The sequence below is a fragment of the Martes martes genome, assembly GCF_963455335.1.
Source record: "Martes martes genome assembly, chromosome: 5".
Lineage (NCBI taxonomy): Eukaryota > Metazoa > Chordata > Mammalia > Carnivora > Mustelidae > Martes > Martes martes.
Window position 1 is genome coordinate 123,349,711 of NC_137892.1, and position 24,837 is coordinate 123,374,547.

The following is a 24,837-nucleotide window of genomic DNA, read 5'->3' on the forward strand; positions in this document are numbered from 1 at the left end:
CAGCCTCACACTCCAGAGAACCTTGCTCTGTTGTTCCTTGATGAGACTTCTGTTTATGCTGGGACCTTTTCACAAGGCATCAGAGCAGGGCACAAGCAGAAGCTGGACAGTTGGTTCCTAATGAGCAGTGGGAAGAAACCAGGGCAGGCTCCCTGACTGAAGAAGCCTCGTGGGCAGAAGAGTAAGCTTCCCTGAGCTGGCCCAGAGGTCTGAGAAGAAAAAGGGCTTCCTCTCACTTTCACCTTCTGGCAGACCCTTTACTTGACACCTAAGTGCACAATCGGAAAGGCCCACTGACAGGATCCACCCTGCTTAGGTCTTCTGAAGCAGCAGGAGCACAGGAAAAAGAACAAACTGGGAGAAGGCTATGCCAAATTAGCTTCCAGAAGCCCCAAAGCTAGTGCCATCTCTCCTACACATCACATTTCCCAGGCCAGGGACTCTGAAGCAATAATTTGCATTTTGCAAAGACCTGGGGCCAGGGGACCACAGTTTTGTATTGCCCAGTCCTCAGGTCTAGTCTTACTACCCTGTGGACGGAACGGCCTCTAGCAGCTCCCCGAGTCACAAAAGCCTCCACCACAGATGCTGTGGGCAGGATACACATCTGATCCTTCTCCTGGCACATATCTTTTCACTGCAAACAACTCTCAGGACTGCTGTGGAAAGATGGCTGGAGCCTGGGGCTTGCACACAGAAGGGGACAATCCTTGAACCCACTTCGGTAACTTCTAGGCCTGAGGCTTCATAGGGCAGGTTAGCTGCCACCTCCAGGTAGAGCCTTGGTCATATAAGCACTTGCTGGTGATCACAGAAAGGGTAGGTGAAAAGTATCATTCTCCTAAGGGAGACCAAGTCACAACTAATCATGTCTCCCTAAGTTAATAAATTATTAGTAGGTTGGGAATCACTGCAATGACAATGTGGCTTTGGAAAAGAAGAGAAAGAAAAAGCTAGGGCTAGGGTTGGGGGGAGGGTCACAGCCCTTACGAGCTTTGGCGAAAACAGAAAAAAAAGACCCCTGATGAAGTTGTGCTGCTCTCTAACTTGCAGGATGAATTGCAACTCTAAGGAGGCAAGAGCTTGGGGACAGGGTGGAGGAGAGTGCATCTCTATTCCATGTGCATGAACACACACACACACACACACACACACACACACACACACACAGAGCTCAGGGGATGGAGAGCTAATGAATGCCCTCCTGAAATAGTTCTCACACCAAGAGGGGAGAAGAGGCAGCCAAAAGCAAGGCAATGCACCTTTCTCCGCTTGCTCTGCAGTTTGTTCCCAAATCTGAAGGCTGACCTTGAGGTGAGCCAACCCTGAGGCATGCAGGGGAGGGAGGCAGCTCGGGATGGGGCACTGCTTCTGCCCTGCCCCCGTTGATTGTAAACAACCAAGCACCACACATAGTGTCAGACCAGCTGCTTCTTAATTCTCTGAACTTAATTTCATGTTCTCTGTGCACACTGGCCTCATCTTCTCAAACACGGCGAAGTGTGAGTGTCTTCCTGACATGCTGGCAACTGAATGCTACCATGCCCTGTGCCTGTCAGGGACTGAGGCTGAAAAACAGGCATGAATGCACAAAGTGACCATTTTATAAGCCTCCTGTGGACAGAAGCACATCCCACTCGGCCATCCTTTCCTTGGCCTTGTGCGTTGGCAAACATATCCTGAGTCCTTCATATCTTCTCAATATGAAATCAGGCTGGTCAGTGGGAGGCAGAGTGCACGCCTCCCCACAGAGGTACACATTTAGATGATCCTGATTAAGACCTTTGGGGTACTCAGCCAAGAGTGCTGAGGACCTAAGCACACATTTCCTGGAGCAAGTTTCTTTTCAGCAGGAGAAGCCTAGCAAAAGTTTACTGAGGAAGGAACAAGTCACAATAACCCCAGATCTAGAGACAGAGTCTACAAACAAAAGCTAATTTTAAATAAAATATAAATATTTTCAATTTAGGCAGCACTTGATATCTTTCAGAAGCTAAAGCAACTAAGAATATAACACTGTGACCCAAGTGAGGAAATCGGAGACGGTCTTGCCGATGGTCACAAGCCAGAGAGAGTAAAGATTAAAAGCTCCAGCTTTGGGGCCTGGTTTTAAACTACTAGGTAGGTCCAGACACCTCCTGGAGACTTGAATAGGTAGGAGGATACTGAGGTAAAATATTTGGGAGAGGTCTGAGAAAGAGATAGACCCAGCCTTATAAGGAGTGGGGATTCCCACTCATTTAATCCAGGCCTGGGCCTGGAAAGGAGAAAACATGAGGTGGGAGGTGCTAAGATTTTTAAATAAAGTGAGCTGTGCAACAGGAATAATTTGGGTGAGGTGGGTCAGAAGGGGGGGCAGGTAAGGGAGGAGACATCAAGAGGGAAAAAAGTTGAAAAGTTCTGGGTTAAATTAAGTACAAATGAACAGGGATGGCACGGCCACTAAGAGTGACCTTTGCATATCCACGACCCACTCTCTCTCCTGCCCTCAGTTCCACCTGGCCCAGGTACTGAGGTGTCAGGTGGAGGGGCTCCCCGACAGCAGCCTTGCCTTTCCCCAGAGCCTGGCCCCTACCTGAGGCTCTAGGGCCAGGTGCTGGGGAACACACAGGGTGGGTGGGGTGGGCAGCTGCAGGGAATGCACCCAAATTGCTATACAAAGGCACCGGTAGAGTTGATGACGATGGGAGCATTGCTGGGCTGGATCAGCTCGTAGAGGGCCTCATATGTCCCCACCACAAAGCCCACGAAGCCCAGGATGCTGATCAGGGCGTCCTTGGCGATGGTGAAGGGGCTCATGCCCTCCGAGTAGTAGGTGGTGATCTCCAGGAGGGGTGGAATGATGAGGGCCAGTGCACTGCTGCTCACGGACCCCACCAGAGAGATGACCAGGTCCAGGCGGGGGATGAGGATGGCCAAGATGCCTGCAGGAGAGAGGACATGCCTGTTCAAGACTGCCCAGAGCTGGAAGAGACCTCCTCACTGTTGAGCAAACTTAGCAAGTGTCCTTCTTCTCTAATGGAAAACTCTGCAGAAACTCACACATTATCCAGTCCAATCTCTCATTCCACAGATGAGAAAACAAATGCCTACAGGTGTGGAACAACCTGGCTCTCCCTGCAAGGTGGCAGAACGGGGACTGGAACCCAGATCTCCTGGCTTTCAGCTTTTCCTGCTACAAGACATGACTTTGCTTTCTGAAGCAAAGGAACAAAATTACATTCCAGGGCTGTGTGGTCCCTACCAGAGGAGAGAGGCTGGAGCAGAAAGGGAGGTGGACTATTTCTGAGCGATTGGTCATTTTCCTAACACTGACAGTACCTCCAACACAAACATCTCCACTTAACTGCTACGGAACAGAATGGGGGCGGGGGGAAGCCATCCTTCTGGAATGATATCACGATAAACCCCATTTCACAGAGCATTCTCCTGCAGGGCAAGTAGAAGCACTTCAGTGTGCAGGCTGACCTGAGGAGCCAGGCCCCCCACAATGACTCCAAGCCTGTTCTAGGAGAAGCTAGTGGCTCCCATGCCTGAAACTTAGGCAGGCGGGTCTGTGAGGGAGGTGAAGTGATGAAGAACGGCAGGCTGCACTAGGAAATCCCATCGGTTTCCACACCCCAGCACGACTGCCCCGCTGTCCAACGATGCGGAGGAGGCTTCACCGACTGCACTTACTCCAGTGCCCACTGATCCCACCGTTCCCATCTGACTCAGCTTCCCACTGGGGGGGTGGGGGAGAACTGAAGGCCAATGTTTCACAAGTTTATGGAGGATTATGGGCTCTGGAATTAGGCTCTTGTGTTTGAATTCTGGCTCTGCCTGAGTGACAATGGTGGGAGTTACCGCCCCTATTTATTCCCTGGTTTTCTTGTTGGCAAAATGAGGACACAAATGGCACCTGTGTCACAGAGATATCATGATGATGAAATGACTTGACACAGGCACTTCACACAAGGCCTGGCATACAACAGCCTCCTAATATAGTTCATATAATCATTGCTAGTATACATATTGTTGCCCATGAAAAGTGCATCATTAGCTCACTAGTAATCAAATATATTTTGATGAACTGTCTTCCCTGCAGGCTTCAACTGGAGGTCCTTAGCATTGAGACTGGGATCCAGAGGACATCCCCGACCTCACTGATTCCCATCAGATACATCCTATGTGGGGGCTTCTGTTCCAACTCCATTTCATAAAGCAATGTAGCCAAGTCGTTCTGAGGAAGGCACCACAGTGGTGAGAATTCCAGAACATCTCAGTCAAAGGCAGCCAGTCTTACCCTCAGGTCAATTTTATCCCTGCACTGATCACTGTTTCTTCGGCTGAGCTACAGACAAAAGGACAGGGTTGTGTTTAGAAGCCAGGTTTTATGAGAAGTGCTTGCTTTTAAACTGGCACGGCACTCCCTGCAGTAAGAGGAGAGGCATGTGGATCCAAGATTTACCAAGGGAGGGATAGATTCATCTCCTGTCTCACGTTTACTCTGAAGCTATGTCAACTTAAATGAATTCAGCTCCTCACTCACACTGGCCACCTTGCAAGGACTTAACAGCCACCTGTGCCTAATGGCTACAGTCCTGGGCAGCAAAGACCCAGGACACTTCCATCACGGCAGAACATCTAGTGTCTGGTAGACAGCACTGTGAAGCAGCCACTCATTGGCTGAATCTGCCTCGGGTCCACGGGTACATAATTTTACAACGTTATTATTATTATCCCCAGAGAGGTTAAATGACAGAAAGTGACAGACCTGAGACGAGAATCCACGACATCAAGTCCCTGGTACAGTCACATCACAGAGTTGATGATTAAGAAAATGCAAAATGATACCCGCAGGAGGGAAAAGAGGGAGGCTGGCAGATGAGCAGAAGAATGGGAGGAGTCAAATGCTGTGTTAATACAGAGTATTAACTGTTAACACAGAATATTAACCATTAATACTCATAGAGTATTAATGACAATCATTCAGCAGGGAATTGGTATACAATCAGCCCTGACCCCTTTCTGCTTTGTAAAGGAAGTAAGACAAGGGTTTTGAAGCCTGACGACAAAAGGGAATACAAGGATGCTGAGTCTCAGATCTGCCTCTGCCACAGTTTTATAGCCTGGGGGCAATCCCTTCTTCTTTCCTTATTCTAGTGTCCGACCATAATGGCAAGAATCCATTAACACCTTCACTGTTCTGAAGCCTTCAGAAAGTCCACAAAAAGTAGAGACTTTTAACTTGCCCTCCAAGCTAAACATAGTCTGCTTCAGCCCTTAGCTCTTTCTACATAGAGTTGGTGATATCCCTTAGATCTTCAGGGTTGAATTTGGAAGAAAGTTAAGAATATAAAAAGCTGATGACAAAATAGCTTTTTCATCATGGACAACCAAATGCTCAAGAGTTGGTCCGCTGTGTGACCTGGAAAAGGACACCTGCCCTCTCTGGGATCTGGGTCTGTGTCTGCCTAATGTCAGCTTCACAGTGATGGCTCCCATGGTTCCAATTCAAGTGAGTAGTGGAGTGGCAATAGGACCGAGGCAGCAATGAGCACTGAGCCCTAGGAGAGGCTGGTACAGGAAGGTAGTTAAGAGCATAGGCTCTGGACTCAGAACCTGGGCTCCAGTCTCAGCTCTACCACTAACCAGCCAGCTACTTAACCTACTGCTAAATAGGGATGGTCACATGAGATCACTCACATAAAGAACTTAGAGTACTAAGTGCACAATGAATTCTTCATATATGTGAGCTAATGCAACCACCAGTCCTAGCATGAGTGAGCTCATAATTCGGAGCCTCAGCTCGGTCACCCATGAGGTCAGGTGACTGTACTAACACTGGATGGTCACTGAAGTCTCACCCAGCTCTGAAATGTTAAGGAACTGCACAATGCTGGTTTAGTCACCTAGGAATATACTCTGGGATATGTCCCTTAACTCACTGTCAACTGGGAAGCACCATGTACTGCTCAATGGTGGCAGAGCAGAGCAAAGGGATTCCTCTCCTAGGACACGTGGCTGTGCCAAAAACACAGCTTCCAGCCTGCCTGGTTTTGTGCCACTGAAGTGAATTATTCTTCCAGTGCCAGCCCCTGGTCTTCACGAATGCTCTAGCCCACTCAAAAAGAGAAGGGAGACCTTTATCAGAAACAATGAGCTGGAGGAGGAGAGAAGTTGGATGACCCGCCCAGGCCCTCCTGGCTCCGAGTCTGCCATCCCCCTCCCTCCCTCACATTAACCTGAAGGACAGATGGTACTTCATGATATGACTTAAGTGAGGTCAGATGTGCTCAACTCTATGATAAGAATTAAGTGGAAACAGCAACAGAGGCTTGTGTGATCAGAATCTTCTCTCAGATTAGAGATGTTCCACTTCATCATGACATTTTAAAAGCAATCTAAAAACTTGTCCTTGTTTTTGCTACAAAGGACATACAAGATAAGCTTGCTTAACAAAAATATCTTTTAAAAGCGACTAAACTTTTCTCTTCTCTTAAAGCCAGGATCACAGGGCTACAAAGGGAAAGCTGACTTCCTGTCCTAGCTGGACCAGACAACATAACTGAACCCCAAATAAAGCCTGACGCTGGAGAAAGATAATGGGGGAGGGCTGGGGAGAAGGCAAGAATTGGGAGGCTCCCACTAACATGCTGGGGGAAGAGGAAGACAAGAGGAGCCAACCAAATTAGCACAAGTAGCCCCAAGGGTTCAAATAGCAGGGGTACCTGTTTTGTCCCCATGCAAATTGTGGCAAATGAGTTTTAGCTAATTCCAGAGACGGGAATCAGGTACTTAGGAAAGATGTGGGAGCAACCAAAACCTCTTCTAGCATTAAATGTCTTTACTCTGAGTTAAAGCCCTCTAGAAAGAGAAAGAAGGTAGAGACCTGAGGAAGAAGCCAACCAGAAATACCTGCCCCTGCTTTCTCCCTGCTTCCTCACAAGAACACCCCACACAAAGAGGAAGATAGCACACTCCCACGTGGCAAGTTACCGCCTTCTTCAGCAGCCTGGCTGTGGCATGTACAGCAACGGGGGACTGAGGACAACTCAGAGAGCCCACGTGATTAGTCAAGAGGTCCCCCATGGTGTTACAAAACATCTTTCCTTTGGGTTAAGAGACACTAAAAATACGATCTTTTAACTGCTGAGGTAACACGAGGCAAATGACCACGTTCAGAGAAGGAACTCATTGGGATTCTGGAGCCTGTGGTTTTAGACCAGCGACAGAAAAGCTGACTTATGCACTAGAGAAGACAAAGCACTTAAGAGAACAAACATACACTTACAGAAATATGCTGGACACCTACAGCCCTGTGCCCGGAAGCTCTTTCTGCTGTTTCATTGAGACTGATGCTGTGAAGCCTACCTGTGTTATTCTAAAATGTCTAGAAATCTACCTTGAAAATTAACAACAGTCTTGAACACAATATATAATCTCACTTAGTGGAAATATAAATTAAAAAGTACAAAAGCAAGAAAAACCACCTCCATGTCCAACACTAAAGGAGTAGCTTAGTGAATACAATGCACCAATATAATAGAATATCATGTGGTCATGAAAATGCTCATAAAGGATACACATATTCATGATACAATATAAAATAAAAAGCAAAAGACAAAGTTCTGTGTATACTATGATTGCAACATGCACCCACGAGGAGTAACACAGAAGATAAAATGCAAAAAAAAAATCATTTTGTTAAGTCAGTGGGATATTTGGAATTTCTTCTTCAATAACCCCACATCTAGATGTTCTTGAAATGTTTTTACATTAACTTTCTTTTTTGAGAAATATTTTGGTAGAAATTGAAAATCAGGCTCGAAGCAGTTGTGCAGAATCACGGTTTAGACTTGAGGGAAGACTCAGCAATCAGATAGCCTGCATGTCTTACAGCTGAGGAACCTGAGGCCTCGCTTGGGAGGGTTCATGGGGTGCCCACAGTGCACAGTTCATTAACACCGCTGCCCTTTGTCTCTGCAGCTGCAGGATGGAGAAGTGTGAGAAGTCAAAAGTGCTGAGAAGCTATTCTGTGTGGACCTGGAAGCTTCATACTTGATAGGGTCTGGCTGTTTGGAATGTTCTACAGCTATGCATTCCAGTCCAAACAGGCTTTTTAAGTGATATGGTTTTATGTTATTACATCTTCAACAATAGGTTTTTGAAATGTTCATACTTCACTGAAGTAAGATGTTTCACGTGGCAAATGCCACAGAGAATTAGCACAAAGCCCTGAAGGACAGGTTAATGCCTCATGGAACCAGAAGAAACTACTCTTCCTATACCTCTGAACTCCCCCTGGAGCCAGCCTCTTCCAGCCTCTCCTCCTACACAAACTCTGCACACAGGTGACCTGCTAAATGCAATGCAAACATATGGGCTGGAAATAAATACCATCATATGCAGTCACAACAAAATGAGCACCGTTCCCTGACACACGTATTCCCCCTTGCCCTCCTCTCCAACAGTCTAAAATTAAGCATCAGAAAGTAGACACAGCGGTCTTTGGGGAATGGTGGAGAGTGGTGAGAAAGGTGAGCTACAAATGGAAAAAAAGAAAGGGTCTGGACCAAATTCCCCTGCTCCCCGTGGCAGATGGAGGGTGAGGAAGAGGAGGAAAAGTTGGGGAAAAGGACAAGAAAACACCATAAATAGCAACAAAACAACCTGCTATTAAAATTTACAGATGAAACTGAAAACAATCAGTTCTAGCAAAGTCCTAATATCTTATACCAATTAACCTTATGCAGAAAAGATATGAAAGCACAGAAAAAAAAAACAAAAAACAAAATAAACTCGCATAAATACATTTAAATTGGAGTCACAGTGAAATGCCTCTCCTCAACCCCACAATCACTTCAAAGTCTCCACGGAAGGTAAAAGAAGCCCAAGTGCTCACAGATGGAGAGGCTGCATCATTTAATAGGCTGACCGTGCAATGCTAAGTCACAACAGATCACAGAAGGAGAAAATAACTGAGTGAGCTTGAAGATCAAAACCAGCTTGTATCCTTTGAGCATCACACTCTCTAGGGGAGATGAAACCCCCAGAGTCAGGAAAAGTGAAGCAAAAACCAAGAGACATCTAAGAAAAGCATGAGATCTGTGAATCAGAGACTGCTGGCTCCTATGGGGCACAGTGGAAAGAAACCTGGCAGGAAGCAAGACATATGTTACTGGAGGCTAAGCCAGGCTTGAGAAGAAAATGGGGCCAGGAGAGGAATCAGGCCCAGCGTCACTGCCCCAGCAATTCGGGAAGGGAGAAGTTGGTGTCTAGGCAGTTAAAGCACATTTTACCCAAACAGACCTACCTTCTCTAGAGGAACCACTTTGAAAAAAGCCAATTATCTGAACTACCCCCATCCTTTCTTCCAGCGCTCTTTGGAGTCCAGAACGGGAGCACCGAAGATTGTCATCACGAACACTGTGTACATAGGAAAGCTGTCTCTTCAACATTTAGAGGTGACTCATCCACAGAGAAACATATATACCTGAGTCAAAGCATCATGAGCTGCAGGCAGAAGGTAGGAGCAAAGTCCAGAGTACCTTAGCACATATTAAGGCAAATTACTGGAAAAGCAAGGTATATCACATTCTTTCCTTTTCAGTTGCTCGGGGGCAACAGTGGCCTATGGGTAATTCTGGGCATTGGATTAGCTGCTGAGTAGGCTTTTCCTATAGGCTCGGCTAGACAAGGCCAGAAGGTCTGCCAAACAGAGGCTACATATAAGGACAAGTGAGATTCTTGGCTGCCATCAACTTGCTGGAGTTGGCAAATCCAAGCAGTCCACCCTCCGCCTGGCTCCTACCCCGCCCCATCCTGTAACAAATCCTTAGATAGAATGCTGCCCAACATTAAACCAGAAGGTCCTGGGAAGGCATTCGGTTTCTTAGCTCTAGGAAGTTCCTTCCATACAAAGATCCAGGATACCAGCTTCACCCACATCCCTGAAGTACAAGGAGAAAGAGAACTGCAGTGGCTTGAAGAAATCTGCTCCAGGACAGGCATTAGTCTGTTCCCTTGAGGAAGTTCATTTGGGGATGGGTACCAGTCTGTTCCTTGAGGAGATGCATTCTGGGATAGGCACTATTCAGTTCCTATAGCCACTATTCAGTTCCTATGGCTGGTATAGCCACCAGTCTGTCCCCTTGAAGAGATCCATTCTGAGATAGGCACTAGGCTGTTCCCTGAGGAGGTCCATTCTGGAATAGGCACTAGGCTATTTTCTGGAGAAGGACCATTCTAGGATAGGTACTAGTCTGTTCCCTTGAGGAAGTGCATTCTGGGATAAGCAATATTAGTTCTACTGAGAATGTCATTCTGGGATAGGCACTATTGCTTCCCCTGAGCAGGCCCTTCTCTGATGGGCATTAGCTTGTCCCATTAAGGAGGTTCATTCTGGGATGGGCACTAAGCTGTTCCCTTGAGCAACTCCATTCTGGAATAGGCACCAAAGCAGGTCTTTTTAGGATAGGCACTAGTCTATTCCCTGAGATAGGCACTAGGCTGTCCCTTGAAGAAGTCCATTCTAGGATAGCTACTATGCTATCCCCTTGAGGAGGTCCATCTGGAACAGGCACTAGTGTGTTTCCCTGAGGAGGCCCATCTGGGACAGGTATTATTCCGTTCCCTGGAAGAAGTCCATTCTTGGATAGGCACTCATCTGTTTCCTTGAAGAGGTCCACTCTGGAATAGGCACGAGTCTATTCCCCATGTCCAACCTCTACCGCCCTCCTCTTTCTAGCAGCCAACCCATAAAGTCATTTCTGACTTTCCAGACTATGATCAAATGCTAGACTACTTTCACATCATTTATCCCTAAAACACTCCATTCTGGTTCAGTTTAAAATCATAGAGACCTATGTTTATTCTAAACATAGAGGCTTGGACTGGATAATTTAAGAAGTTCCCAGGGAAGTCTCAATATAATAAACCAATATATTTCTTCTCACAAAATGATACCATTTTTAAAAATAAAATATAAAGCCAAACATAGTCAGAAAGTGAAATCTAGATTCTAGCACTTCAATCTGGAAAGAAGTTGCAAATCTCCTAGAAATTTAAATTAGATATTACAGACCAATTTATTCAGGGGCTCTCTATTCTATCAAGTCACAGAAGCTACCAAAAAAAAAAAAAGAAAAAAGAAAAAAATTATTTTTATTTTAAAATGTATACTGGTTTCAACCAACGCAAATAGAGTAACATCTTGTCTCTTAACTCACACTCCTGGGTGTGTAGTCAGGGAGGAGGAATAAAACACAATGTAAAAAAATCAAACACCTAGGTTAATCCATACAGATTTTCTAAGAAACACACTAAGTAAACAGCTAGTGTAGTATCACGGAGGCTCAAAATGAAATCTAAGGGAACAGACTGTCACACTGGGAAATGATCATTTGAAAACACAAACATGCACCTGCTATCAAATAACCCACATTCATATGCATATGAGTGAAATGGCTCTCTTTAGACTTCTACCTTACTTTATCGCAAGGACATGGGATAGTAATTTTATAACTTTGCTATGAATTATGACCATCACCATAGTATTTTATCTACAAACAAACTACTCTTCTCACTCCCCTATCCTTTAGAGCACATATATAATCAATTCACTTCACCACCTTGCTGGGCCTCAACTCTGCACCTGAGACAGCAGGCCAACTTTCCTGCTCACACACTACAACTGTGTCACTCCAACAGGCTCTCACTCAAGAAAGCCCCCGGCACTGGGTGCCCTTTGGGAAAGCAAACAAACAAAGTGTCTTGTCTTCTACTCACATGTCATGCAGACCAGCACGGTGCGTACAAACAGGTCTACGATCAGCTCCCAATGCTCGGGCACACGGGACACGAAGAAGGGGATGATGATCTCAGCCGGGACGTAGAACTGGAGGGCGTAGGTGAAGAAGATGCCGACGGAGTACAGCAGTTTGACCGACTGGTACAGCCTGGGAAGAGAGCCAAAACACATTCAAAAGTCTGCTTGGCTTCCACGTGCACTAGCAGCCGTATCTCTCCGAGTCAAAATGCACATGGTCCTTAGGACCTACCAATTTCATGTCTAGGGATTTATCCTGCAGATATATTTGCACATGTGCACAAAAAAATGACATTCAGAATATGTCACTGCAGCATTATTTAAGTATGAAAGACTGAAAATGGTTTAAATGTTAACCAGTGGGGAACTAGTTCAATAAATCCTAGTGTCCCACCTAGATGTTAAAGTAGGAGGCAGGGATGCCTGGGTGGCTCAGTTGGTTAAGCGGCTGCCTTCGGCTCAGGTCATGATCCCAGGGTCCTGGGATCGAGTCCCACATCGGGCTCCTTGCTCAGCCGGGAGCCTGCTTCTCCCTCTGCCTCTGCCTGCCTCTCTGTCTGCCTGTGCTCACTCTCTGACAAATAAATAAATAAAAGCCTTTAAAAAAAAAAAAGTAGGAGGCAGAATTATAGGTGCTGATATGGAACTAGCTCATGATATACTATTAAGTGAAAAATGTGTGAGGAAACAGTGTCTACAGTGTACTACAAACTGTCCACCCCAAAAAAAGAAAAAAGAAGGGAAAAACACCCTCCCCCCACACACATACATATGACATTCTTACATACTCTAAACATCTCCAAAAGGAAATACAAGAAAGTGGTAATATGGTTCCCTCTGAAATGGGGAACTGTAACACCAGGGACTCCGTGAAGGCAAATGGAAAAAACATATTCTGTATACACTTTGCACATCTGGAATCTTTACCAGGGACAAATACATTTTTAAAATAACTAAAATATGGCAGGGCTTTTTATATCCTTCCCCTCCAATTCAATGCTCCCTAGAATCAGACAGTGACCACACAGCCAAGAAGCAGGAACATATCCCATCTTTCCACTCCACTGTGGCCGTCTCCCTACCGCAGCTTCATATGCGGCTTCTCGGGGAGACCATTATGTCATCATCCGATATCTCTATCTTATCTCAAGCCTAGGACTTGCAGAGTAGAAGGACGTGCAGAGTAGAAAAACAAGTCTGGGGGCACCTGGGTGTCTCAGTTGTTAAGCATCTGCCTTCGGCTCAGGTTGTGATACTGGGGTCCTGGGATCGAGCCTCGTGTCAGGCTCCCTGCTTAGCAGGAAGCCTGCTTCTCTCTCTCCCACTCCCCCTGCTTGTGTTCCCTCTCTTGCTGTGTCTCTGTCAAATAAATACATAAAATATTTTTAAACATCTGATCCGTAAGTACTAATGGATCTGACATGATCATTAAAAGGGAAAGCCACTCTGCCCCTTACCAAAGCTCCACTTCAAACAGGACCCTCATGCATTAGACAGCAAAGAATATAGGCCTCCCCCACCTCATCAGAAATCTATTTAAAAGTGGTAATTATATTGTGTATAGTCTGTGGTTGAACTTAATACCTAGAAGATGTTCTTATGCTATAAACAGGAGAACACCCTGGGAGAGGCTGAGTTTGACAAAAGGTCTTACTTGCTCCCAGAATAGATAATAAAAAGGCTTTGGAAAAATCAGCTGGTGGCTCTATAATTAAACTCAGTACAACACCAAAGCCTTCTGGAGTGCCGGGAAGTCTGGAAGCAAGATAGTCACCTGCAGGGATGGCTAAATAAATTGCACCCGAGTGGAGGCGGAAAGATTAGAGTTGCTGGGTTCGGAGTATCAGAGGAAAGAAGACAGGTGCTTATCTATGGCTTTGGATTATGTGGGCTGCTTCTGTTCCTGTTGATCCATTTATCTTCAGTTATGCCAAGCCACCACCTGGCTCTTGAAAGGACAGGAACATTTGGAAATTTAAAAGCAGGCATCAGTGTGAAAGAGAAAGACTTTCTGAAAACAAGAGCCCATTGCAAGGCTACCACTTGGCTGGCCACCCCACAGATCTTGTCCCCAGACCCCTGCTGGTTACGGTGTCCTGTGCTAAACACCAGCGGCACTGCTGAATAAATGTTTTTCTCAATTTTCTTTACCTGTCCTTGCACAACGTCTGACTGGCGCTCTAAAAACATGCACAGGCAGGTCAACCAGGCCAACCTGAAAGGTCCTTCTGATCCCCAGGGCACTCAACAAGCTTCTCGATGTCTGCTCGGTGGCCCTCCACAACGAAATTCTAACCTTCCAGAGAACTATTGCTTCAGACACACCCTGTGACAGCTACCTTTTTATTTTTCTTAAAGGATTTTTTTATTTGAGAGAGAGAACGCATGAGTGGTAGGGAGGGGCAGAAGGAGAGGGAGAAGCAGACTCCCCACTGAGCAGGGAACCTGTCCCAGGGCTCAGTCCCAGGACACTGAGATCATGACCTGAGCTAAAGGCAGGTGTTCAACCAGCTGAGCTACCCACATGCTCTGACAGCTACCTTTTTAGATAGCATTTCAGTATGTCTCAGTGTTGCCCTGCAACACAGTAACCAAGAGCTAAGAAAAGTGAGATACAGAAGGACTCCCCACAAGCCCTCATCCATGGTGACAGGCCTCCACTTGCACATCAAGCCAGTGACAGCCATGGGAGAGGCACAGCAGAAGCTGAGAGCCTAGCCAATTAGCTCTCCTCTCTCCCCATTTGGAATGTTTAAGGTGAACTGATGGGATACTTGGCCCTTCCAGGCTCAGATTTTCAGGGAGGAAGGGCGTATCAGTCACCTATAACCAATCCATTTGGTGTACACCTCCACAGGAATTCCTCCTCTAAACAAAGAAGAAAGCTTAGGGCAGTGTCCTCCTTCTGAAAGCACTAGAAAAGTATTAAAAAGTGCTTTCTCATGCATAGCATTTGGTCTTCGTGACAATCCCGGCAGGAAGAAATGACTATTCCCAGTTCCCAGAAGTGGGAGCTGAGGCAGTAAGCAGCTGTGACGTGCCCAAGGCCACAGAGCTGGACATGGCAGACCGCCTCTGTCCTCTAAATGCCAGCTGCCTCCTAAGAATATCTCCTTATTCATAAGATGCTCAGATGTTTAGTCCTCCTTTTCATTCAAAAGTCATCCCCTGGGTGATAGCCATGTGCCAGGCACTGTGCCACATGCTGGGGTGCACTGGATCCCTGCCCTCCCAGAGCTTACTGTGCAGGGTGATGACAGGGTAAATGGACCATTACAGTACTATGGAATAAGACTTAGGCTAGGGTCTCAATGGGATCCCACAAGAAGAGAAGGGGTATCTGACCTAGATGGGAATTTGTGGGTAAGACAGCAGAAAAAGGTTTAAAAAAAAAAAAAAAAAGACTCCTAGACTAAGTCTTCGTGGCCAGGTAGGAGTGAGGTGCAGGTAGGGCTAGGGACGGAATGGGACTGATAGGTACCTTAAAGGTTTCGCCTCTACCAGAGGAGCAAAGGAAAGTCCCTCAGGGCTCTCAACAAGGGGATGCACAGCTGACTTGAGTCTGAGATACAGGTAATGCGAGAACAGGTCTGGAGGAGCAAGAATGAGAGAGTGGATGGTCAAAAGATCTCAGTGGGCAGCCAAGAAGGGATGGTGCTGGCCTGGGGGTGGGGGTAGGGGTGACAGCAGTGGGCTCAAGTGAAGTGAGCTGATTTAAGGTATAAGTAGAGGAAAATCCATATTCTGACCCATTAATTAAAAAACAACAACAACAACAAAAACACCCAGTGTTCCCAGGCTTCCATCCTCCCCCACATACCAGCAATTGGGTAGGTTGAGGGTTATGCTCCCTTGGATATTAGCTCCAAATTGCAGGTACCCCAGACACCCCAGACTGATGTAGAGGGCAGTGATGATGGCCATTCCCACATACAGGATGAGTGGAAATTTCTGGGGATCCTTCATTTTGTTTTCAAGGGGCAGAACCTATGACAGTAGTGAGAGAGAAGAGAAAACACAGGAAAAAGTAACATTAATGGCCAAAATAAATTACAATCTCCTCAGAAAAAGAATGCTTTATCCTCAGGATTCCCCCAAAGCACATATATCTTTACAAGACAGATAAATAAAGGCAAGTTATTTCCTCAGAGCTGGAGGAGATACCCTGCTTCCCGTGGGGAAGAGGGAAGTCCCGAGGGCAAGGGCAGGTAGGACTGGGCCCCAGGACTCCTACCCAGGCCGGTGCTCTGAACTCCTCCTGCTCCAGGGTCCCCATGGGCTGGGGGTGCTCTCTGCCCCTTGGCACAGCCACACGGCAGCTGCATCATGCCCACCCAGCACAATGGAGAACAGACCTTGTCTGAGATCACAGCTCTGCCAACCAGTCCAAAGAATGCAAAACGTAGGTCAGGGGAAACTGCCACTCTAATGTCTAGAAACTGTTTCCATACCTCCAAAAGGACAGATGCCAGCAGTGACATGTTAAACCTCTGAGTTAAAGAAATGGGGGTGCTGAGGGTGTCGCAAGTTAGAGGATGTAGAGACTCAGGCTCACAAAATGTACAAGAAAATCCACTTTCCAGATTTCTATTCCAAACCACTGACCTTGCTGCCCTCCCCCTCACAGCAGAGGACATTCCAAAGCAAATCAAAGGTCCCTTTGAAGACTCATTCCTTTAGAACCGGGAACACAGAAGTTGTGACTGACAAGCTTCACAACCTGCTATCAACCGCATCTGGCATGGCTGACAAGGAAAAGCAACGCAGGGCAATGTCTAGCTGCCTCACAAAACATTTCTCATCTTGTCATGACACTCTTTTTCCTCGAACACCTGCGGCCATGAGGCAGAGTGGGTCTGTGCCAGACGCACCCTGGCAAATGCCGCAGGCCTGCTGTAGGGCCGGTGCTGCAGCTCCAGGCCACGGCTCCGCACTTCCAACCGGGCCTCAGCACCGCACCCTCTCCCCAGCTCAGGGGTCTCAAGCTGTGGTTGATCCACATCTAATTAGAAACCGTTCACTTTCCTTCCATTACCTTTTATGGAGAGTCTAGAGAGCCAGAGGGAAGGCACCCCATCTCCACATCTGCCAGGCCTGGGCCAGTGGCACAAACACAGAGAGAGCAGAATGAACAAACGGCAAGAAGGAGCCTTTTACTGGACACACATAACTGCCCTCAAAGTCCAAACTAAGAGTCAAAACAGCAGTGTTTTCTCCCTTATAAAAATAGAAAACATAGAGAAATCTTGAAGTAACAGGTAATGATGATTATAGAACGACTCCATTTCTAAGCCTTGGCTGATGAAATGATGCAAAGAGCAACTTCTGTGCTGCGCTGTTAGGGAAAACTGATCTCTTCAGTACAATGCTCCTTAAGAACCCAGGGTCTCCGGACAGCTTCCCAAACTTGACTCAATCTCTTCTTTCCAGTCCCATGTACGTGGGGCCTCTTTTTCACTGCTGCAATATGGGCTATTTCAGGCCTCAACCCCCGCAGCAGGGAAACATTTGTGTTTGTGAATCAAGGGGAGACATTCTTCCTGGGCACTAAAAACCCCCAAGAAAGAGCAAAGGGAAATGTGTTAAAACTCAGGACAACAACTTACACACTCATCACTTAGAAAGCTTCCCCTATGATGTTAGAGACTTAACCCATTCCATCAATACCACCAGGGCAATTTCTTAGTATTTTGACAAAAAAAAAAAAAATCTGTTCAGCTTCTAGATTTCCTTAAAGGTATACAAAGTGATAGAGAAATTGAAAGAGGATAAAAAGATTCTATGAAACGAAAAGTATCTTTCCTTTTCCTAAGCTCTTGGCCAGCAGAACCAATAATTTTCTTCAAAGAAGACTTCTGGACCTTTACTATGAAAAATATAAATGAAAATCAAATTAGGTACAACTGAGTGGCAGATTCCTCTCCTTAAGGAGAAGAATTGGGTGAAATCACAGCAATGATGGGGGAAGCTAAGCCAGGAGTAAAGGCTAAGGTTATTTATCTACACGCAAAAAAATACGGCACATCAATGTTCCAGGACAGAGTGATAATTTGTGTGTTTACTGATTTAATAATAAAATCAATAGTATTTTTTTCAAGATTTTATCTATTTATTTGACAGGCAGAAATCACAAGTAGGCAGAGAGGCAGGCACAGAGAGAGAGGTGGAAGCAGCCTGCCTGCTGAGCGGAGAGCCCGATGCAGGGCTCGATCCCAGGACCCTGGGATCATGACCTAAGCCAAAGGCAGAGGCTTTAACCCACTGAGTCACCCAGGTGCCCCAAAATCAACAGTATTACTAATAGAAATAAAAATCACTGAATGCTTACTACATGTCAGGGACTACGCAAAGCACTTCATACGTATCTTATTTAATCCTAACAATTACTAATCATTAAGTTCACTTTTCAGAAGCAAACAATGAAGGCTCAGAGAAGTTACATCCTTATAAAGGTCACATAGCACTCCTTGGCAGAGCCAGGGACTCACCCCAAGTCAGTCTGACTCCAGACCCTGCATTCCCAATTGCCATGTATTACTGCTTACTACACACACAGGGATGGCTGTGCAACACAGGGGGTTTGAATGTGAAAGTTCTTAAATCACATACAATTTATTTTCAAAAGTTACAGCTAGGAAATTCCTGTGGAATCCCTGAACTGCTGTCCATTAACTGGCCAATAAGTTTCAGAAGATAATTTCTAATAACATTTCCTCAGCCTTCCGTCAAGCAGACCTCAAGGACACCAAGAGCAACAGATCATCTCAGTGCAACTCTTACCATCCCAATGCCCTCAAAAGCAAAAATGGCTGTGCCAAAGAACAGAGGGTAGGTCTTCCAGGGTGCCACCAAGGGAAGGCGGCTGGGGTCTGGGATATTCTGAAAGAGAAAACAAAGTGAAGGTTACACACAGATTCGAGATTTGAACTCCAACATCAGAGAGGTCACACCTTTTCCTAAATCCAAGATCCTGTGAAAGGAGAAAGTCTGACATCTGAGAGATGATTTGGGGGACATTTAGCTTTTGTATTTTTTTCCCTTTAGGTTGAGAAAACCCTACCTGCTTTGGGGAAAGACTATAGCCCAGTGTACTATTAAAAAACTCAAATGTTTCAGCTTGCACAAAATAAGTTACATTCTTTCATTAGGTAATCCAATTCCCAGAAATTTAATCCGAGTAGGAAAAAAAAATCAAAATAGAAAAAAATTAGAGCCAAGTTATTTAATAGTAATTAAAAACATCCTAAATATTCCCAAACAAGTTAAATAAGTTAGCTTACTGCACAGCAACCTACCACAGAATATTATGCACTATTTTAAAAATAAAAATTGAGATAACTAAGAATCAAATGAAAGACTGCTTATGAAATACTACAACATTAACTTTTAAATGTACATATGTACTATAATACAACTATATAAACACTCTGCACAGATAAAGCTGGAAGGAAAGGTGGAAGATTTTTAAAAGGGCTCTTTTCCTTTTTTTCTCTGTTTTCTTTCCTTCTTTCCTTCCTTCCTTCCTTCTCTTAATTGTGAATGAGTTTGGACACTTGAAAATTTTTATTAAAAAACACATGACAGGAGTACTAGAACATTAAAGGACAAAATAGCAAAAAAAAAAAAAAACCATTTAAAAATAGAGGCAAATAAAAATCAAGGCAATTGTTGACTGCAGGTACAATGTAAAGATTCACAAGCAAAGAGGTGCACACACGGAATCCTCCCTGGCTCGCACCGAACAATAGCCCCCAGTAATGGGTAGCATCAAAGGAACAGGACTCAGCATGGGACAGAAGCTTCCGGACTTTCAGAAAGTGGCTTTTTCAACCATGAGCATACACCACTTATGCTAAAATAACAATTGATTTGAAAACTGCCTTTACAACGTTTTAAAATTGACTTAACTATAGAGGCATTTAGATAAACCTGGGGCACGCTCTAACAGTATAACAGAATAGTATCAGTGAACAAAAGATCTAATAATAATCTCTGTAATAGGCTTCTCCTTGAAAGTTTTCAAAGCAAATATACTATAGTCTCCCTAAAATATGAATAATTTTAAAAAATCCTTTCCCTCCCCCCCCCCGCGAGCCCCTGCTAATAAAGATCTCTTTATAAGAAGTATTTCAGTATCTGGAATGAAGACAGACTAAGAAACAGCTTTGCTCTACAATGAGACAAAGAGTGCAATTGCCCTGTAATTATTCCTGAATCACAGGACAACTTAAGTTCTTGGAAACAGGAACAATCTGTTGGTTAGTGGATGTTCATTCATCAGATCTAGCTGAGGTATCAGAGAGGGAATTTCAGAATCCATGTCTGGGGATACTTGTGTGACTGAGGCCAGCAGAAGGAATTTACAATTCTACATACTTAATGAATGCTACTGACTTAAAGTCCAGCCCATTAAGTGAAAAAAGTTTAATGTGTAAAGAAACACATTAAAGTCAGCTTGCTATCAACATATTGTCCCCTCAGTTCTATGATACTATCAATTTCAGTGATAATAGCCTTTTGAGAAAATGCTGTTAATGTGCATAAGGGTTGCAAGATGTACTTCTATTTCGGAAACATTGTAACTGTGAAAAAACTGCATCTCAGAATTAAGGAAATGCAGTGATAAATACATTTATTGGGAGCCTCCTCTGGGTGCCACCTGTCAGTCCCGGTGATGAGGATATGGGGAAACCAGCACAGGTGGAAGGCCTCAGTCAGCTTCCTGGGCTGGCGTGAGCAAGAGCAAGAGCACCGGTCACACACATGCTCAGGACTGGGAAAAAATTCAGAAACACCGACAGTGGGAAAAGATGCCAAGACAAGACAGCAGTAACAGCAGCATCAGCAACAAAAGTGACCCAAAGGGAGCATCTTACATAACTACGCACCTACACACCTACACAGCACAACAAAAAGAAGCTGCTCAATGCACAGCCAACCTACCATCTTCCCCAGGTGCCCCCAGAGCAGAGAGCACCGTGTGATCTCACACACGGCTCCTGGCTGAGCCCAGAGGCCGGCTCATAATGGCTCTCAAGAAATCAGCAGGGCTGCCTCGTCTGCTCGTGCCAGTTGCACGACACCCAGATAATGCTCTGAACAGACACTGCCTTCCCCTGGGACTGAGACACTGTTGGAACCCACATTCCCATTCCGGCCCTCTGTTCATGGCAACCACCACAGTCCAACGACCTGCAGTGCTTTCAAACTAAACACAGCATGTGTGTGCGTCTGTGTGAGCCGGGCTCGCTCACTTCAATGTCCACTGCGGTGTGTCCCAGGCACTGATTGAGATCTCTAATTACAAAGTTAAATCATGCATTTATTTACCCTTTCTTGTTTTAACTTAATTTGCCAGAGGTAGAGAAGGAAACCCTCTGGAAATGGTCAATCATGCGTTTATGGGCCCTCCTTCTATTCCCATTAAAAAAACAGGTCACAGACAGCAGTTTATTTTGTTGTTAAAAACCAGTTCCACAGAAGAGTCAGTTATCTGCCACCCATCTGACTTCCTAAGACAGGGAAAACCAGTAAATGCACACTGAGTACAGTGTTAATCTAAATTCATTATGTCATATCCTCAGTGTAGGAAATGCTGTTTTACAACGCACTATTTTCCTAGAAACCGTATCAGTGAGTGATCGGGTCACTGTTAACCAGACCGTGTGAAAATGAGTCATTACTCACCTGTCAGACTGACCGAAATTAAAAAGATTGATACATCTAGGGTTGGCTACTTACACACTATGGAAGGAAGTCTATATGAAATTGGTAAATAGCTTTTGGAAAAAGCAACAGAGCAATATAAAAATTCAAAAGGGCACATTCTGTAGCAGTTATACCTCTGAACAAATACCTTGGAGAAGTATTTATACATGTCTACAAAAAGGAAGGCCTAAGAATACTCACTGTCATAATACTAAAATAACACTAAAAATTATAAATGACCTGACAGTCCAGTGACTGGGGACTGGTTCAATAAACTATGGCACATCTATTCTCTGAAATACTATGTAGCAATGAAAAAGAATGAGGTAAAACTATGTGTATCAGCATGGAAGGCTCCTTGAGACACTGTCAAGGAAAAAAAAAAGGCAAGGTAGATGAATACTACACCTAATAATGTTTAAAACTATGTTAAAAACAAAACAAGACACACTTTTGTTTTATATATTTCTTTACATACTAATATATGTATGTAGATACATCCATAAGACCTAGACAGAGACAGACCAATCACACAGAGTGAGTCCCTGAGAGAAACAGACTCCAGGGTAGACATGTGGTTTTCAACACTTGTATTGCCTGCATTTTAATGAATATGTACTGATGAGTTCTTTAGGGAACTGAGTATCAATACCTTTTTTAAAGTTATGCTTTTATTCACTGGCTTTCACTCTTTTCCTTTTCTCCAGTCTTGGAAAAATGCACTGTCTCATCCATAAAGAGCCACAGTGTTTGAGGGCACATTTTTCTCAGCCTGGTCTTCTACCCATCAACATACATATGTCCTCTCTTGTACTACCTACACACCTGCCCACATGGGCTATGTAAGGGAGGTGGATAATCACTGGATTTATAATTTTGATGAATAAATAAATAACAGGAGTGGTAAGCAATTATTTTATCTAAATATTAAGTTAGAAAAGTCGATTTTTGCTTTCACCTTAGTATTTTTCTATTTTCCCATTATACAATGATTCACGTATTAATTACCCATTTGGAAAAAAGTCTAAGCCAGGGATCTCAATGGGGATGATTTTGCACACACGCACACATACCACTGTCCCCACCCCCTCAGCACATTTTTCAGTGTCTGGGTACATTTTTGTTTGTCATAAGTTGTGCACAGCTACTACTGGCACCTAGTAGGCAGAAACCAGGAATGCTGCTAAACATCCCATGTTGCACAGCATAGCCCCCTCCGTGACAACAAATTATCTCGCCCAAAATGTCACTAGTGCCAAAGTTGAGAACCCCTAATCAAAATACACCATACATAAGTAACATATCCTTATTTATGTTCCACTTACTTGTTTTGTTTGCTTCTTTGATAATATAATAGGCAGAGGGAGAGCCTTGGCTGTCTTACCTGGACAATGAACTGGTAGAGCATAACCAGGCTAACCAGCATGGTGATGTTGGCCAACAGAGAGAAGATGGACAGGGCTCGGAGGTTCCTGACAAAAACCAGCAGCACCAAGAAGGGCAAGAAGGAGAGCATGTAGAGTCGCGAGTCCATGGTGGGCGTCAGAATTACTGTCTCATTGTTATGGCAGTTGTTGGTGGTCCCATTGGCTGCTTCTATCACCTAAATTGAGGGAGAGAAATGCATCAGAAAAGGCCTCTCAAATGGCAAAGGCCAGTGGACCTCCCACCCAAAGGGGCTCCTAACTGAAGGCTCCGTATGTGAACAAGGCCCTACAGAACCATCTTCCAAGATCTTCACAGTTGTCATCAGCAACCCAACTGTTTCAGCTGGTTTGATCGTATCTTAACTAAAGACAAGAGGACAGACAAGGTATCTTGAAGTTTCTCAATGCCCTAGGTCTTTAGATGAAATTAAACAAAAGATGCTATTCTATGTAAGATTTTAAAAATCTTAATTTTTTTGTTGACCCAAACTGGCTTACAATGAATCCTAAACTAAAAGTCCACTCATCTTTTGTCACTTTTTTTTTTTTTAAACCAGAACCCTACCTGTTTAAAGTTGTCAGCCAGAAAGACAAAATAGACACAGCAGAATCCTAGCTGCGTGACAATCAGGAAGAAGTCCACAATGTGCCTGCAGATGGGGAAGGGAAGAATACAAAGATCAGGAGGATTAAAAGCAAGATCCCCAGAGGGAAAGGTGTTTGAACACTGCTTTTCCCCAGGTCATCACAGACACTTCCCACCAGGTGAGAAGGATGAGTGTGTCCTGATAAAAGGAGAAATTGTGCTAGCTGCCACCAGTCTGGAGCTCTGGAGGAAGGTGAAGAAGGTCCTATCTGTGTGGTGACTGAGGTCCCTTTCCTGTGTGTTGTGTAGAATGCTGTATGGGGTCAGGCAATCCCGAGATCAGAATGGCCAGAGTGGAGCACATACACCAGGACCACAGACCAGTCAATTGACTTCTCCCTCCCCACGGCAGGCCTATGCCACTTCACACTGTTTGTTCTGAAGCTAGAGGAGCCCTCAGAATGAAGCCTAGGAAGTAGACCTTCACGATCTCTTTTTATAACTTGGATCCAAGAACCAACCTACTGTCACATAAATACACAGGAAGAGATGTACCAGAACAGACTGCTGGTGGAAGCACTATTACAACAACAGCTGGTGACAACCTGAAGGGTCATCAAAAGGAAAATGATTAAATGGCAGACCCTTCTTAAATGGAGTAGTACACAGCAGGGAAAAAGAATTAAAAGAATTAAATCTATATGTGCTGATACAGATATGTCTAGGGCCTTTAACAGAAAAAAAAAATTTCCAAATAGTATGCAAAGTATGGTCAATTTGTGTAAAAAGACATTAAGAACATGTGTATGTTTGTATACATACAGAAAATTCCAGAAGTATACCCATTTAACTATGACCAGGATATACTTTCATTTTTCACTTTATGAATGCCTATCTTGCTCAAAAAAAAAATTTTTTTTTTTACCATGAACACAAACTAACTTCATTAAAGAAAGGAAGTCAGGGAATAAGGAAGGAAGGAAGAACGAGGGGGAAAGAGAGGTGAGAGTTGGGGAGAAAGAGAGAAAAACAGAGGGGAAGATAGGAGAAAAGAGAAAAATGATGGAAAGGAGGGAGGGAGGGAAGAAACAATCAGTCAACAACCGACCAGCCAACCAATGGTGGCCACTTGGCACTATGGCTTCTCCCAGTCCCAGGGAATGATCCTGCTAAAAGAATAACTAAATAAACCTGCATCATAGGTTTATAGGGTGAACTATAAAAGCCTCCCAATGACCACAAGAAGGAGTTTTCCTGGAGAACAGAGCTTTCATGTAGTTCAATTTAAAAAGAATAGAGGGGTA

At 44.7% G+C, this 24,837-nt stretch overlaps 1 protein-coding gene across 1 annotated transcript in view; it reads right to left on the reverse strand.

Annotated features, from left to right (window-relative positions):
• Positions 1 to 2,652: 2,652 nt before the first annotated feature.
• Positions 2,653 to 24,837, reverse strand: part of SLC36A1 (solute carrier family 36 member 1) — a gene marked incomplete at its 3' end in the record, with an annotated part of 41,273 nt that continues 19,088 nt past the window's right edge. The window contains exons 6-11 of the mRNA XM_080804647.1: positions 23,513 to 23,597; positions 22,905 to 23,123; positions 18,593 to 18,691; positions 15,633 to 15,799; positions 11,773 to 11,942; positions 2,653 to 2,924 (exon numbers count right to left, since the gene is read on the reverse strand). Coding sequence (XP_080660773.1) covers positions 2,653 to 2,924; positions 11,773 to 11,942; positions 15,633 to 15,799; positions 18,593 to 18,691; positions 22,905 to 23,123; positions 23,513 to 23,597 — 1,012 coding nt within the window. The remainder of the gene's footprint in view (positions 2,925 to 11,772; positions 11,943 to 15,632; positions 15,800 to 18,592; positions 18,692 to 22,904; positions 23,124 to 23,512; positions 23,598 to 24,837) is intronic.